At 42.5% G+C, this 15,275-nt stretch overlaps 1 protein-coding gene across 1 annotated transcript in view; it reads left to right on the plus strand.

Annotated features, from left to right (window-relative positions):
• The window catches only part of CRLF1 (cytokine receptor like factor 1), a 53,747-nt gene that overhangs the window by 35,912 nt on the left and 2,560 nt on the right, over window positions 1–15,275 (plus strand). The window contains exons 4-7 of the mRNA XM_087952728.1: window positions 2,553–2,722; window positions 4,041–4,198; window positions 10,385–10,553; window positions 14,550–14,725. Coding sequence (XP_087808854.1) covers window positions 2,553–2,722; window positions 4,041–4,198; window positions 10,385–10,553; window positions 14,550–14,725 — 673 coding nt within the window. The remainder of the gene's footprint in view (window positions 1–2,552; window positions 2,723–4,040; window positions 4,199–10,384; window positions 10,554–14,549; window positions 14,726–15,275) is intronic.

A 15,275-nucleotide genomic window follows, 5' to 3' on the forward strand; every position in this document is an offset into this window, starting at 1 on the left:
CAGACTTCTTATGCTCTATTCCAGCTACCTTAAGTCTGTTCTGGAATTTGTTATTAATAAATTCCGTACCATTATCTGTCACCAGGGTTATCAGTTGACGTTTAGACTTTCTTTCAGCAAACCTAAGCCAATTGAAAAAATGTTGATATGTTTCAGTTTTGCTTTTCATTAAATAGCAAAACCCATATCTAGAATAATGGTCCATAATGCTCAGTATATATCTAGCACCCCCATACTGGGTTTCTTTGGACCTATTATGTCTGCAAATACTACTTCTAAAGGTTCTTTTGTTTTGAAACCATTTAGCCTATTTGCAGGCAATACTCTGCTCTTATCTTCACAGCAAACATTACAACGCAAATATTTATCACAAGGTTTTAACCTTATTCCTTCAGATAACTCAACTGTACGTTTTAGCATTTTAAAATTTACATGCCCCAAACGCCTATGCAATAAATGGATACATTCATTATGAGGTTTTATATTATTAAATACAGTTTGAGCCTCCCCTTTCTTACTATTATCTAATACATATAATGTTCCATTTAAAGCTGCAGTTACCCTTTTGTTATCTTTTTCAATTATGCAATTATTATCCTTAAAAGTAATTACATAACCTAATTTATCTAATACCCTTACTGAAAGCAAATTAAACTTTAGTTGCGCTACATACAACATTTTTATATCCTGGTTTATGTACGGACAACGTGCAAAACCTTGACCTTTCGCTTTCAGGTTCAAGCCGTTGGCAAGTGATATATGTTGAGAACTTGTAGACATTTTTATAAATTTTGTCTTATCTCTTGTGATGCAGTGGGATGCGCCACTGTCAACCACCCATAGATTATTCTTCACATCAGAGTTGCTAAACGTGGCTAGTTCAAATGCTTTCTTTGGCTTTTTTACATTCTGGCTTTTTCTCTTTTTGCAGAATCTTGCCAAATGTCCTCTGCCTCCACAATTAAAACACTTTTTAATTGTGTATGCCGTCGAAGATAAAATTCTCTTCTTCCGGGTGCTTTACTTTGCTTTGCTGGTTTCTTTCAAGCTTTGAAGATAATTTCTCTTCTTTCTTATCTTCTCTCAGCTCGTCACGCTCACGCCTTCTTCTGGCTTCTTCTAGTAGCCTGCCTGTAATCTCGGTTAATGAGAGGCTTTCTTTTGGCAATACTTCCAACGAAGTTACATAGTCATCATAGCTTTGATCTAATGAAGATAATATTATGTAGACTTGTTGCAGTTCATTAAATATAAGCTCTTTTTCTTGCAAATCTTGAAAAATGCTCTTCATACAGTTTAAATGAACTAACATATCTCCATTCCTCTGAAGATGCGTTCGAAAAAGCTTCCGTGTAAGATTTATATGTGCTCCTACACTGTCCCGAACATAAATCTTCCTGAGGTTCTCCCAGCAGTTTGCAGCATTTTCTTCTCCATTCCTCTGAAGATGCGTTCGAAAAAGCTTCCGTGTAAGATTTATATGTGCTCCTACACTGTCCCGAACATAAATCTTCCTGAGGTTCTCCCAGCAGTTTGCAGCATTTTCTTCTCCACGAATATGGACAAGCTGCTGATCACAGAGAGTCAGTCCTATGATGCATAAAGCCTGCTCATTCTTCAGTTTAAAGTCTTGTAACTTTTCGTTATCATCATCATCAGCAGGATCCCATCTACTCACATCTGGTGGGTTTGCTATAATGTCCCACAAACCTTCTCTGCGTAGAAGTAAACTACATTTCATTGACCATGAAACATAGTTTGTTCCATCCAGCCTGGATATCATGGACAGTTGTGACAAATTTACTTGTGCCATTACTCTTCAGATATTTTGACTATTTTAAACTAATTAAAACAGTTTGTTTTTACAGTAATGTGCAACTCACACCAACTCTCTCTGCTATATCCTGGTTAGTTAGACTATGCTGTTGGGCCCATAACCAATGTTAGGGTTTGGGGATTAACCCCTAGAAGAGTATTGCAGCAGTAGTCAAGCCAGGAAGGGCCCCAGAGTATACACACACTGAACACAAACACTGTTTGTAGTTTAAATAGTTTTTAATCCATTTAGAGTTTAAGCATTGTCATTCAGTCCATTAAATCATTCACAGTATTTCCATCCAGTAAGACTCACTAGTATAGTCCAAGTTAAGAGTCCTTGCAATATCTTTATCAGCCGATAAAGATATCTTCTCCTCCTCCGGTTTCACTCTCCAGAGAAACAAACGCTGGATATTCAGTAGAATTACGCAGTAAATCAGCAAACAGTATCAAACAAGAACAGTTCAGTCACAGGCACTCACAGTCAGTAATCACAGTTAGTCACAGCAAGACACAGTTAGTCGCAGCAGCACACAGTTACAGTAAGCTTTCCAGCTTCTAATGCTTCCTTATATAGTAACTTCTAACCGCACCCTTAATCGGCTAATTGCCTGCTGCATTTTGCTTAAAGTGATAAGCACTTAAACCATGATATCTAAGTTTTATATATTTATTCACCCAAACCATATTTGGTATCAATGTTATACCTAACAGAAAGTACTCTTGTTTTGCAGATGGTATGGTCGGGACAATATCTGCCAGGAATACCACACCGCCGGTCCATATTCCTGCCACATTCCCAAGGATTTAGCCCTGTTCACACCTTACGAAATTTGGGTAGAAGCATCCAACCGACTTGGAATGGCTGTATCTGATGTGGTGATGCTGGACATTGTTGATGTTGGTAAGAAGGTCCTCACAGTTCACCAACAAATCTTGATGGCAACTGTTCACATTTGGTTGACAAAGCTGTTGTATGCTAACCGTGGTCAACTAACAGATAACCAAAGTTGGAAGGGACCTTGTAGGTCATCTAGTCCAACCCCCTGCCTAAGCGGGAGACCCTACACCATTTCTGAGAAATGACAGTCCAATCTCTTCTTGAAAGTCTCAAGTGATGCTCCCACAACTCCCGAGGGCAAGTTATTCCATTGGTTGATTGTTCTCACTGTCAGAAAGTTTCTCCTTATTTCCAGGTTGAATCTCTCCTTGTTCAGTTTCCCATCCATTATTCCTTTTCTGGCCTTCAGGTGCCTTGGAGAATAGCTTGACCCCCTTCCTCTCTGTGGCAGCCCCTCAAATATTGGAAGACTGCTCTCATGTCTCCCCTGGTCCTTCTCTTCACTAGTCTAGCCATGCCCAGTTCCTGTAACTGTTCGTCATATGTTTTAGTCTGCAGTCCCCTAATCATCCTGGTTGCTCTTCTCTATGACGCTATCAGGGCTAATTCCATGTGTCCCTTGACAATTTCAAAAGTTGTACAAAAGTTTCAGCTTCTGTAGCTTTGAATGCTACCAGTGCTCATCTCCATTTCAAGGCCATTGAATCAGCAGTACCCGAAGACATTTCCACGGTCATGTGGCCAGCATGACATCACGGAGCGCTGTTACTCTCCTACCAAAGTGATGCCTATTTATCTATTTGTATTTGCATGCTTTTGAACTGCTAGGTTGGTGGGAGCCGGGACGAGAATGGCAGCTCACCACATCATGTGGCACCCAGGGCTCGAACCTGGGCTGCCTGGCTTTCCAGCCAACAAGCCTAGCGTTTTAACTACTGAGCCACCATGCCACCCTTTTGTGCCAGAATGAGGGTGTAAAATTCTTCTGGTAGCAGTCAATATCCTCCACAGCCCCATTTGTTAGTCTCAAGCCATTAATTTTCACAGGTGGATCTCAACACACACACACACACACACACACACACATACATCCTGCGGTCATGTGATTACATTTTGGGCGCCTAGCAACCGGCTCACCTTTATGAATATCTACAGAGTCCCAGGGTCACGTGACTATGATTTTCTATGTTTTTTTAAACTGATTTCTGGAGTTTAGTCTGTTTACAGCATGCACAAAAAAAAATCAATCACTCCTGCAGGCAACCCAAATAGGAGATAACTAGCATGACTGATGCATTTTGCCATGCTTCCTCCAGTTCCTTTTAAATCTTAATCTTGATTTTAAGTTCTTGACTTGTCCCCACTTGTCCCTGTTCGATAGTCACAACTGACCCACCCTCGGATGTCCACGTGAGCCGAGTGGGAGACCTGGAAGACCAGCTCAGCGTGAGGTGGAGTGCGCCTCCTGCTCTTAAGGATTTCCTCTTCCAAGCCAAATATCAGATCCAGTACCGGGTTGAGGACAGTTCGGAATGGAAGGTGAGTCTCCTTAACAGGGTATGATATTTATTCTGCAGCAGGGCAAGCATCAGCCGGAGTAATCAGGAACTGCAACGTGCTGGGGCTGCATCCACATGGACATCTGGTTCAAATGTCAGCGTTCCAGAAAACCTTCCAATAAATAACTCCGAGACAGACATCCTCTCAAAAGTTCTTTTTTTTATTTGGGTAGTAAACTGGCACATCTGGGAAATCCCGAATCTGAAAGTTCCAGGTTTCCTTGCAATAAGTTAAAACATATATAAATCCACACACCCCCTGCACCCATCATCGCATCACAGGCCCCAATCACCATCCGTCCCAACTTGAGACGTCCTCTCCCCCAGGTGCAGAAATAACATGACCTTGACTTAGAAGAAGAATGCTATTATGTTTAACCACATACACTCCAAGAAATTTCCCCCCTCCCATTTTCCCAGGCTCAAGAATGTGGCAGTGTGGAAGCGTCTGGTGCTAATATGGCTTCCAAAGCTGACACCAAATTTGGGGGCTTGGAGACTCAAGGTAGTCTCAGGTTAGTACAGGTACTCCTTGACTTACAACTATTTATTTTAGCGACGGTCTGAAGTTACAGTGGCACTCAAAAATGACTGTTGTTCACATTTGCATGGTCACATGACCAGAATTGGGATGCTTGGCCACTGGTTCATATTTATGACGGTTACCCTGGGGTCATGTAATCCCCCTTTGCAACCTTCTGACAAGCAAAGTCTATGGGGAAGCCAGATTCACTTAACAACCATGTCACTAACTTAACTACAAGGATTCACTTAGCATCTGTGGCAAGAAAAATTGTAAAATGGGGAAAAACTGACTTAACAAAATGTCTCATTTAGCTCAAAAAATTGGGGGCTCAGTTTGGGGATCATAAGGGAAGGACTATCTGTACCACAACTGGGACCAGAATTTGTTAACAACTGCATTGTTAAGCCAGACAGTTTGATAATTGAGCCACACTCGATTTTATGACTCCTTTTGCCACAGTTGTTAAACAAATCACTTCAGTTGTTAAGTGAATCATGTGGTTGTTAAGCAAATTTAGCTTCCCCTATTGACTTGCTTCTTGAAGCTGGCTGGGGAGTGTTCTGACCTAGGCTTTATAAAATCATGAAGCAGACTCCTTGTCCCTACAGAACCCCTTTTTATTAGGCTAATGTGAATTCCTATCATTCATATCCAGCAAAGTCCCAGCAAACAGTCTTTCAAGGGTGAATTGCAGCCACAGACCTTATCAGGCTTGGAGAGTTGCCAGGCCGATAGCTTCCAAGCGCAACGCTGTACAAGAAAATACTTGGCAAGGAATCTTTTGAGAGTCACGAACAAATCTTTACACTGATTAAGTGAACTAATTGTCTCCTGCAAACACCACTCCCATTTCGCTCCTATTTATTCCCTATGGGAGGAGCCATTCATTGTCCACCTTTGCCTTTACTCCTGAGTCGACCCTTGTTCCTTAACTTCCCTTCTCCTGGCAGCTCTGCACATGCGCACATCAGGAACAGGCTCCAGCTATTCTTCTGCCCCACTGATCTCTGACTCTGAAGGCAGCTGATAACTGTCAGATGGCCCTGGCCCCATGATGAGTCCTTCGATGCAGAGCACTCATCAGAGCCTTCGCCAGGCTCCAGGACTGGTCCATGTTCCTCCCCAACCTCCTCACTGTCCGTGTCTTCCGCCAGCTCCTCTGGTCACTGGCGGGCCACAACAGAAAGGTCACAAATGGTGATAACATGACCATGGGATGTAGCAACATCATAAATACAGGCCAGTGTTTATGATTTAGGCTAAATGCCCATATTTGGATCAGGTGACTGTATGGATGCTACCATGGTCATAAGTGCAAGGCCTGGTCAAAAAAAGAAAAGCTGAAGAAAAATAGAAAAGAAAGAAAAAAAGATACAAAAAAGTGGCTTGCAATATTCTTCATAGCAGTTGTAAGTACAGATGAAGCTCTAACTTATATCTGAAGTTTAAGTAACAAACATTTCAGAGCCAACTTGTTTGCCTTCAGAAGCGCGTGTTAAAAGTGCGTGTTTCAACTGGCTGATTATCCTGTCCTTAGGCCATGTACCTTGATACATTTTATGAGTTGAGCTCCTACTGTTAAAAGTAAGTGTGGCTAGACTTAATACAGCTTATTGGAAAGAAACGAGATAAAGACTAAAGGCATGTCTCCTAAAATGGCTGATGGATTTTTAGTTTTCAATAAGAATATTAGGAAAATAATCAGCAGAGTGTGTCTTAGTCACAGAGAGCAAGATGCAATATAGTTTATAGAATGTATGTTATTTTGTTTAAGAACATTTATAATACCTCCTAACTCACTCTTGGTGACTCAAGGGGGCTTAGTAAGATAAAAACCCAATATAAAAACAATAAAAAAGCAATAAACCCCCATCTCACTGGCAACAACAAACAAATAAGCCATTTATGGGCTCCATCTCTAGGGTCCGCAGGCTCGCTGGCAAAACCAGGCCTTCGGGATCTTGCGAAAGGGGGTCAAAATGGGGTCCAATTGTATTTCCACAGAGATGATATTCCATAGGGACGGGAGCCACCACAGAGACGACCCTTCTTCTTGGTCCCGCTAGATGGACCTTCTTAAGAGAAGGAGGATGAATTCCTTAAATCACAGCAAAAACCAGGAATTGAATTTGGGAGATAGGCACTTGATAGGGTGTCCGGAGGGTGGTGGTATCGAAAAAGTAAAGATGGAGGATGACTGATTGAGATCCCATCTCATCATCATGACATCATCATGACATCTTGTGTCAGAAGTGTGTAAGTCACCTTTGTCAGTAAAATCTGCCTGTCCAGTATAGTCTTCCTTGTTTTAAACACTCATTCTGTACAGAATCTGATTGCTCCAGAGGTGGTATTCAGCAGGTTCTGACCAGTTCTGGAGAACCGGTAACGGAAATTTTGAGTAGTTCGGGGAACCGGCAAATACCACCTCTGAGTGGCCCCGCCCCCCTCTATTTTCTGCCTCCCGAGTCCCAGCTGATTGGCTGGGTCTTCTTTGGTTGCCTTGCACAGGAGAACGGAGCTGGAAAGCAGGTTAGTGGGGTGAGGAAGCAATGGGGATTTTGCAGTCACCTTCCCCCAGGAGTGGGGAGGGAATGGAGATTTTGCAGTATCCTTCCCCTGCCACACCCACCAAGCCACACCATGCCCACCAAGCCACGCCCACAGAACTGGTAGTAAAAAAATTTGAATCCCAACACCGGATTGCCCGTATTTATTTTTAAAATGTTGTTTAAAACAATTTTGTTTTGCTAGAGATTTGAAAAACAACACTAAAAGAGCCAGGTTTGGGCTATTGATCTGTTTTGTTTACATGAAGTATTTATTTCCTGGTGTTTAGGAAATACGGGCCATGCATTTATTAATTATATTTTTTAAATCTTGTTTTGTACTGCCAATTGTCCAAAGTCTTGAGATAGGGGCAGGATAAAAATGTAATAAACAAATAGTCGAAGAAAAATAAAAGCACATTACAGAAAGAGAGCTAATTGGAAACATACAATGGAAACAATACAGTAATTACAAGAAAAATGTAGAACTGGGATTAATGCATAAGCTGCTTTTGAAAACAGTAAACTGCTTTACAATAAAAAAAGAAGCTCAAGTTAGAATGGATAAAGTCATATATTGGCTTCTAATCTTCCACCAGACTTTTAGTTAAAAGTTTCTATGTTCCCCAGCTGTATAGCAACTTGGCCTAAAGATTAAGGAAAGGGGGAGGAAGCCTGGAAAGGAAAATTATTGCTGATCTGAGCAGATGTGACAAATTCACTTGTACTCAGATTAAAATTGAGGAAGTGTATCCCAAAGTCTGTGAAAATTGAGAAGATAACAAGGTGGGGGGGGGTTCTGGTGAAATGTCAGCTTCACAATAAACAAAAATAAAATGTGGTTTTGTAAAAAAAAAAAAAAAATCCATAAAAACCAGATCTTTTAAAAATTGCTTATGAGCCAAACATCTTGCCCCAAGGGGATAATTTTTTTTAAAAAAGGTCTGGGATCCACTTCAAAACTGGAAGGAGAGAGAGACATTAAAAGCAAAAAAAGATTTTTGGTCAAAATAATCAGATCGCAATACTGTAGGCATGAGGGATCAAAAAAATCTTCAAAAGTTTTTTTAACAGCTAAAATCCCAGAGAAGTGGTCAAGTGGGCTCTGGAATTTAGATCAAATTCACCATCAAATTCAGTAACTGCTCTAAAATTGTATGGGTAAGCACTGGAAACCAGTTTTCTATCGTTCTTAAAAAACTGGCATTTTTAAAGTCCCAGAATAGATATCACGTCAGCCCAAGTAGACTGAGTGGTAGTCTTTCCACTAAATCATAATGCAGGTAATCCTTAACTTACAACCAAAAGCGAGTCCACAATTTTGGTCGTAAGTCGTGACGGTTCTAAAATGAGTCACCACATAACCAGACCTGATTTTACAATCTTTTTTTGGCTGCAGTTGTTAGGTGAATACTGCGGTCATTAAGGGAACCAATAGTTCATTATGGGCCAATTGTATCAAAAATTGGAAGTAAATGTTTTTGACAAAAACATCGTAAATCATGCTAACATGACTGCAGACCACTGCAAATGGCCCTGAATGCAGGTGCCCAAAATGCAGTTATGTGACCACTGGAGGGGGCCTGGATGTTGGAACTTCAAATCTGGGTCAAAAATAGCTTTTTTAGGATCTGTCATAACTTCAAACAGTTGCTAAGCGACTGGTCGTAACTTGAGACCTACCTGTGTTTGACTTGGCCTTCAGTGGTGAGATTCAAATTTTTTTACTACAGGTTCTGTGAGCGTGACTTACTGGGTATGGCTTGGTGGATACGGCAGGGGAAGGATACTGCAAAATCCCATTCCTTCCCCACCCCACTAACCTGCTTTCCAGCTCCGTTCTCCTGTGCAGGGCAACCAAAGAAGACCCAGCCAATCAGCTGGGACTCAGGAGGCGGAGAATAGATGGGGGCGGGGCCAGTCAAAGGTGGTATTTGCTGGTTCTCCAAACAATTCAAAATTTCTGCTACTGTTTCTCCAGAACTGGTCAGAACCTGCTGAATATCACCTCTGTTGGCCTTAGCATATTGTACACACTTTCCATTGTGATTAGTCAAAGCTGGCTAAAACAAAACCCTGCCTTAGTGCAGTTTTTCCTCAACCTTGGCAGTTTTTTTTAAATGGATGGTTTTCAACTCCCAGAATTCCCAGCTAGCCATGCTAAGCTAGGCAATTCTGGGAGTTGAAGTCCACACGCCTTAAAAGTTGCCAAGGTAGAAAAACACTGCAAAACCTCTCTTAGTTATGTTCTTTTGTATTCTTTCTTTCATCTTTTATATTACTTTCATCTCTTTTTATAGCTGGACTTTTTACAGTTTTAGTCAGGTCCATATTTCAGACTTCTGACAGATGTCTGTCCTCCAGAAAAACCAGGCCCCTTTTACAAGCCACGTTGTGACGGCTTTCCCCTGATCAAAGTTTTCTCCTCCCCTCAGATCCAATCCACCCTTATGTGCAAAAGGATTAAGAATCATAAAAATCGTTTGCTGTTTCTAGATGCCCTAAACTCTCAAAACGTTTGGTGCAATTTTTCAAAAAATCTGAGTGTCCATATTCATATTATGGTCCTGGGCATGAGAGAACATACGCTCTTCTGCATCAGTGAACGTTTCCCATTTATAATTTAATTAATTAATCAATTATATAATAAAAGTATCAAAACATTAAAAGATAGGAAAAAATAAGGTATTTTCTTCGGGAAAATGTTTTCTTAAGATAACAAAAAATTAAGAAAAGTGAAAGAAACAGAAAAAAAAATAGTAAAAGATTAGAACTTCCACCCTCTTTTCTATCCAGTAACCATCTTATTCTTTCCTCTTTTTTCCTCTCTTACTTTGTACTTTCCCTTCCCTTTTAACCCTTTTGTAGCCCCCAAATCCATAAATCATCAATTCAGCATTTTCTCCTTTCAGCAAAAAAATCTGCAGAAGATTTCTAGTGGTTTTTTTTTAAAGCATTTATCGCTTCCCCCCCCTAACCTTGAGAATTTTCTATTTCTATATAATTACGTCCAAAGTTGGCATTTCGGTGGATGGAAGAACCAGGTCTCGCTTAAAAACTAAATATTTTATATTTCTCTTTCTTGTGACAGGTTGTCGACAATGTTAGCAACCAGACGTCATGCCGCCTGGCAGGCCTAAGGCCTGGGACGGTGTATTTCGTCCAAGTCCGTTGCAATCCAGTCGGAATCTACGGTTCAAAGAAAGCTGGCATTTGGAGTGATTGGAGCAACCCAACAGCAGCCTCCACACCTCGGAATGGTGAATAGGACCAATTTTCCATTCTTGCCTTTGGCAAAAAGCGGGCTGGTGTTTTCTAAGTGGCCTAGAATCCAAAGGTGCTTTTTCAAGAGGCAACTGGACTTTATGTTTTTTTTTTCTTTGACGATCTTTCGATTCTCATCCAAGAAGCTTTTTCAGCTCTGACTGGATGATGGGGAATGGAAGGATTTATACTCCTTGCAGACTGCTGGTCATTTGCATTCTTTTAGCAGGTCGTTAAGGCCACCTGGAGGTTTCCCTGAGTGGTGCAAATGGGTGTGGAACTGTTGAAAGAGCTGTGTTGTAGATTGAAGATAGATGATGTTGTATTTTCCCCCCCTCTGTTGAGAGAGGGATGTTCAATTTTGACATAGACCTCTTTGACCCCTCTTTCAAACCAGTGGTCCTCTCTGTCCAAAAGGTGGACTCTGTCTTTTAAATGCAGATGGACTGCTGAATCTTGTCCTGATGGGTTTGTTCTCCTACGTTGTGCTGTGCGTTCATGAAAGAAAAACCAGTTTCCTCTTGAATAAGCACCTTTGGGGACAATCATGACCTGGATGACTGAGAATCTCCATAGACAAACAGCCTAGAACAGTGATGGCGAACCTTTTTGTTGTGGTGTGCTGAAAGCACGCGTGTGTGCTGGCAGCCACAATGCAATGTGCCCCCACACACATGTGCACGCAACACACACACACACACACCCTGCCACCCCGTTACCTGCACTGTGCATGTGTGCACCTCCCAGCTGAGTTTTGGCCTGTTTGAGGCCTTTTTCGGCCTCCCAGAGGCTCGAGTGAAGTCTCTGCAGCCTTTGGAGGCCAAATACCAGAAGTGACAAAACCAGAAGTACCAGAAATGACAAAACGGGCCTTTTTTTCGGCCTCCAAAGGCTGCAGAGGCTTCCCTCAAGCCTCTGGGAGGCCGAAAACCATCTGGGAGGTGCGCGCATGCGCAGTGTAGGTAGTTTTGGCTGGGGCTCGCGTGCCCGCACAAATGGCTCTGCATGCCACCTGTGGCACACATACCATAGGTTCGCCATCACGGGCCTAGAACTAAGAAGAAATTTCCTGACAGTGAGAACAGTTAATCAGTGGAACAGCTTTTCTCCAGGAGTTGTGGATGCTCCAACACTGGAAGTTTTTAAGAAGAGGTTGGGCAGCCATTTGCCTGAAATGATATAGAGCAGGGGTGTCCAACCTTGGCAATTTTAAGACTTGTGGACTTCAACTCCCAGAGTTCCTCAGCCAGCAAAGCTGGCTGAGGAACTCTGGGAGTTGAAGTCCACAAGTCTTAAATTGCCAAGGTTGGATACCCCTGAAGAGTCTCCTGCTTGAATAGGGGCTGGACTAGAAGACCTCCAAAGTCCCTACCAACTCTATTCTGAAAAAGATACAGTGGAATAATATGTTCCTCCAGCTAAAGCACAATTTGTGATGATGATCAACCCCAACCAGTCCATTGCGGAGTATATACCACAGCTTAGCAAATTAGTTCAATGCAGATTGATGGATGGACATTGCTTTTTTGGATCCCGAGCCTAGGGCTGGGAGAAAGGTAAAAGGTAAAGTAAAGGGAGAAAGGACCTGTCCCAAAATCACCCATCTGGATTCTGTGACTGAAATTTCAGCACCTCCACGTCTGAACCACAGTGGCTTTGGGGCTGAAATTACCTCAAAGTTGCAGTTGGAAACTAGGTCTTCCTATTGTGTTGTTCTGTTTTACTGGCTAGTGGTCTGGTCACCACAGGGAGCACCGGAAATCCCCTAAGACAGGGGTAGGGAAGCCTGGCTCTTTTATCACTTTATGGACTTCAACTCCCAGAATTCCGAGGGAGCCATAAAGGTTCCCCATCCCTGGCCTACTGGTTTTTCAGTTGTGGGAAATCAATTTTTGACTTGAATGGGACTGTTTAATATACAAATGCAGGACATATTCTATATTAATGTATATTAAACAGTCCCATTCAAGTCAAAAATTGATTTCCCCCACAACTGAAAAACCAGTAGGCCAGGGATGGGGAACCTTTTATGGCTCCCTCAGGAATTCTGGGAGTTGAAGTCCATAAGTGATAAAAGAGCCAGGTTTCCCTACCCCTGCCCTAAGTAAAGCTCCTACTCCTTTGCCAGGTGCTTGCTTTCTTGGTTTTCTCTTGGTGGCCTTCTTGGACGTCCTTCCAACTTGAAGCTCAGAGCTCCTGTCACGTTCCTCTTCCCAGAAACCTGAGTAGACACCCTAAGAATCCAATTCTGTGTCAGAAGTAGATTTGGGCCTCCAACCAAGAGACTTGGATCCTACGGTTGCCCTGCACCTGAGTTGAGTTTCTTGTTTCAAAGCCAGCTGAGAAGTCCACAAACACTTGGACCTCAAATGCTGCCCAAACTCCTCCAATTCTTCCCAAGCCTTCACACATATCATTCATCTCCTCTCCTCCTGGCTCTTAGGATACCTGATGGCGGGGGAGGGCAGGAAGGAAGGAGTGAGGGAGGCTCCGCCAGTTTTCCTGAAGAGAACACATACTTAATTCCCCATGTTCATCAGATTTATCTTTGTCTGGATGACTCAGTTACTAAGCTTGGATCAAGGATAAATTGTGCGTGCTGAAGAATAATTGAGATGATTTCAGGAGGATATTGGAGAGATAAATGAAAGCATGCAATGCTTTTTTTTAAAAAAAATATGGGAATGAAACAGGCAAAGCACAGGTGGATTTCTCCTCGTGGAAAAAATAGTGGAGCTTCTGAGGTTGCCCGTAAAATCTTTTGCTAAATTTTTATTTTGATACAGTTATACTTGGCTTAAACTTGGGAAGTGAGATGGCTTGCAAACAATGGTTTAAAACAGCCTTTCAACATACCACACACTAGATACAGTTTCTCAACTCTGGTTGGTTGGGGAATTCTGGGAGTTGAAGTCCACACATCTGAAAGATTGAGAAACACTGCCTCAAATGGATACAATATGTTCCACACATATAAAGAACACTTAGTTGTGTAGTCACCTTGACCCTCTCTGTGGTTCCCCCTGCAGATTTTAATAATTTGAGGGAGCTGGCAACTAAATACCAGTAGCTGGCCCGTAGCCCAAAAAAGACATCATTATTGCCTCTAGACTACATGCTGACACCTTTCAAAGGCACCTGTGTATCATCTGGAAGCAGCTGTACAGTTGGATGTTTAGATCCAGGTGGCCTCCTCTTATGGGGTCTATTTAGTTATTTATTAAATGTGTACAACTTAGTGTATAAATTTACTCCTAGCAACTGTGCTATTCTTCCTGCATAGCAGTACTCTTCTGCAAATTGATTGCAATTGATTGATACTGATGGGGCAGAGAACGTGAGTAGGTTGGTAAGCTGGTTTATACCTTTTCTGTAGGCTTTGTAGAGGCATCTGATTGGTTGTTGCAGGAAATGGAAAGGAAGCTGGGCTAAATAATGGGTTGGGTTTTTTTTGCTAAATAAAACTTTTTTGATCCAGCAGAACCCTCTTCCTCCTCTCGTCCTCCTCCCCTTCTTTTTTCTCTTTTCTTCTTCCTCTCCTCCTCCTCTTCTCTGCTTCCTCTCATCATCTTCTCTGCTTCCTCTCCTTTTTCTTTGCTTTGTTTTCTCCTCTTTTCCTTTTTTCTCCTTCTCTTCTTCCTTTCCCCTCTTCTTCCCACCCTCATCTTTTTCTTCTCTTTGTCTCCTCCTTCTTGTCTTCTTCTTCTCCTTTTCCTTGTCTTCTTCCTCTCCTCTGCTTCCTCCCATCCTCTTCTTCTCTGCTTCCTCTCCTTTTTCTTTGCTTTGTTTTCTCCTCTTTTCTTCCTTTTTTCTCCTTCTCCTCTTCTTCTTCCTCTCCCTTTTCTTCTTGTGTTCTTCTCTTCTTCCTCCTCTCCTCCTCTTCTTCACCTTTTCCTCTTCTTTCTCCTCTAGCATTCAAAGGTTAAGAGTTTTGTTATTCCCTTCACCCCTGGCAGAATATCCCTTGTCAGTCTTCGCTTCCTCTCTTTCAGGACGGACCCCGGGAGTTTGTGAACCCAAGAATGGAGAACACAACAATACGCTACGGCGAGAGCTCAAGCAGTTCTTTGGATGGATGCGGAAACACGGGACTTGTGCCAATTTGAGCATCAAAATGTATGATCAGTGGCGGGTGGCACTACAGAAGTCCCACAAAACACGCAACCAGGTAGAAAAGGACACCTGAGTTTTGACTGAAAAGCAGGGGGAAATCATCCAGTCTGTACCAGGATGGGCGTAGAGCCACTCACTGCCTCCAAGTGATGACTTACCTATTTAGAGAGAGCTAGATGGAAATTGAGTTGACTAGGCTGAGTACTGAAAATTATTGAGGACTAGAACAGTGATGGCATTCAAATTTTACTACTGGTTCTATGGGCGTGGCTTGGTGGACGTAGTGAGCTTGATGGGTATGGCTTGGTGGACGTGGTGAGCTTGATGGGCATGGCTTGGTGGGTGTGGCAGGGGAAGGTTACTGCAAAATCTCCATTCCCTCCCCACCCCACTAACCTGCTTTCCAGCTCCGTTCTCCCATGCAGGGCAACCAAAGAAGACCCAGTCGATTAGCTGGTACTCAATGGGAGGCAGAGAAGAGATGGGGGCAGGGCCAGTCAGAGGTGGTATTTGCTGGTTCTCTGAACTACTCAAAATTTCCGCTACCGGTTCTCCAGAACCTGTCAGAACTGGCTGAATACCACCTCTGGACTAGAATCTTATAG

This window comes from Notechis scutatus, chromosome 1, assembly GCF_049901735.1.
Source record: "Notechis scutatus isolate UNSWTSFEM ecotype Mainland chromosome 1, rNotScu1.2, whole genome shotgun sequence".
NCBI lineage: Eukaryota > Metazoa > Chordata > Lepidosauria > Squamata > Elapidae > Notechis > Notechis scutatus.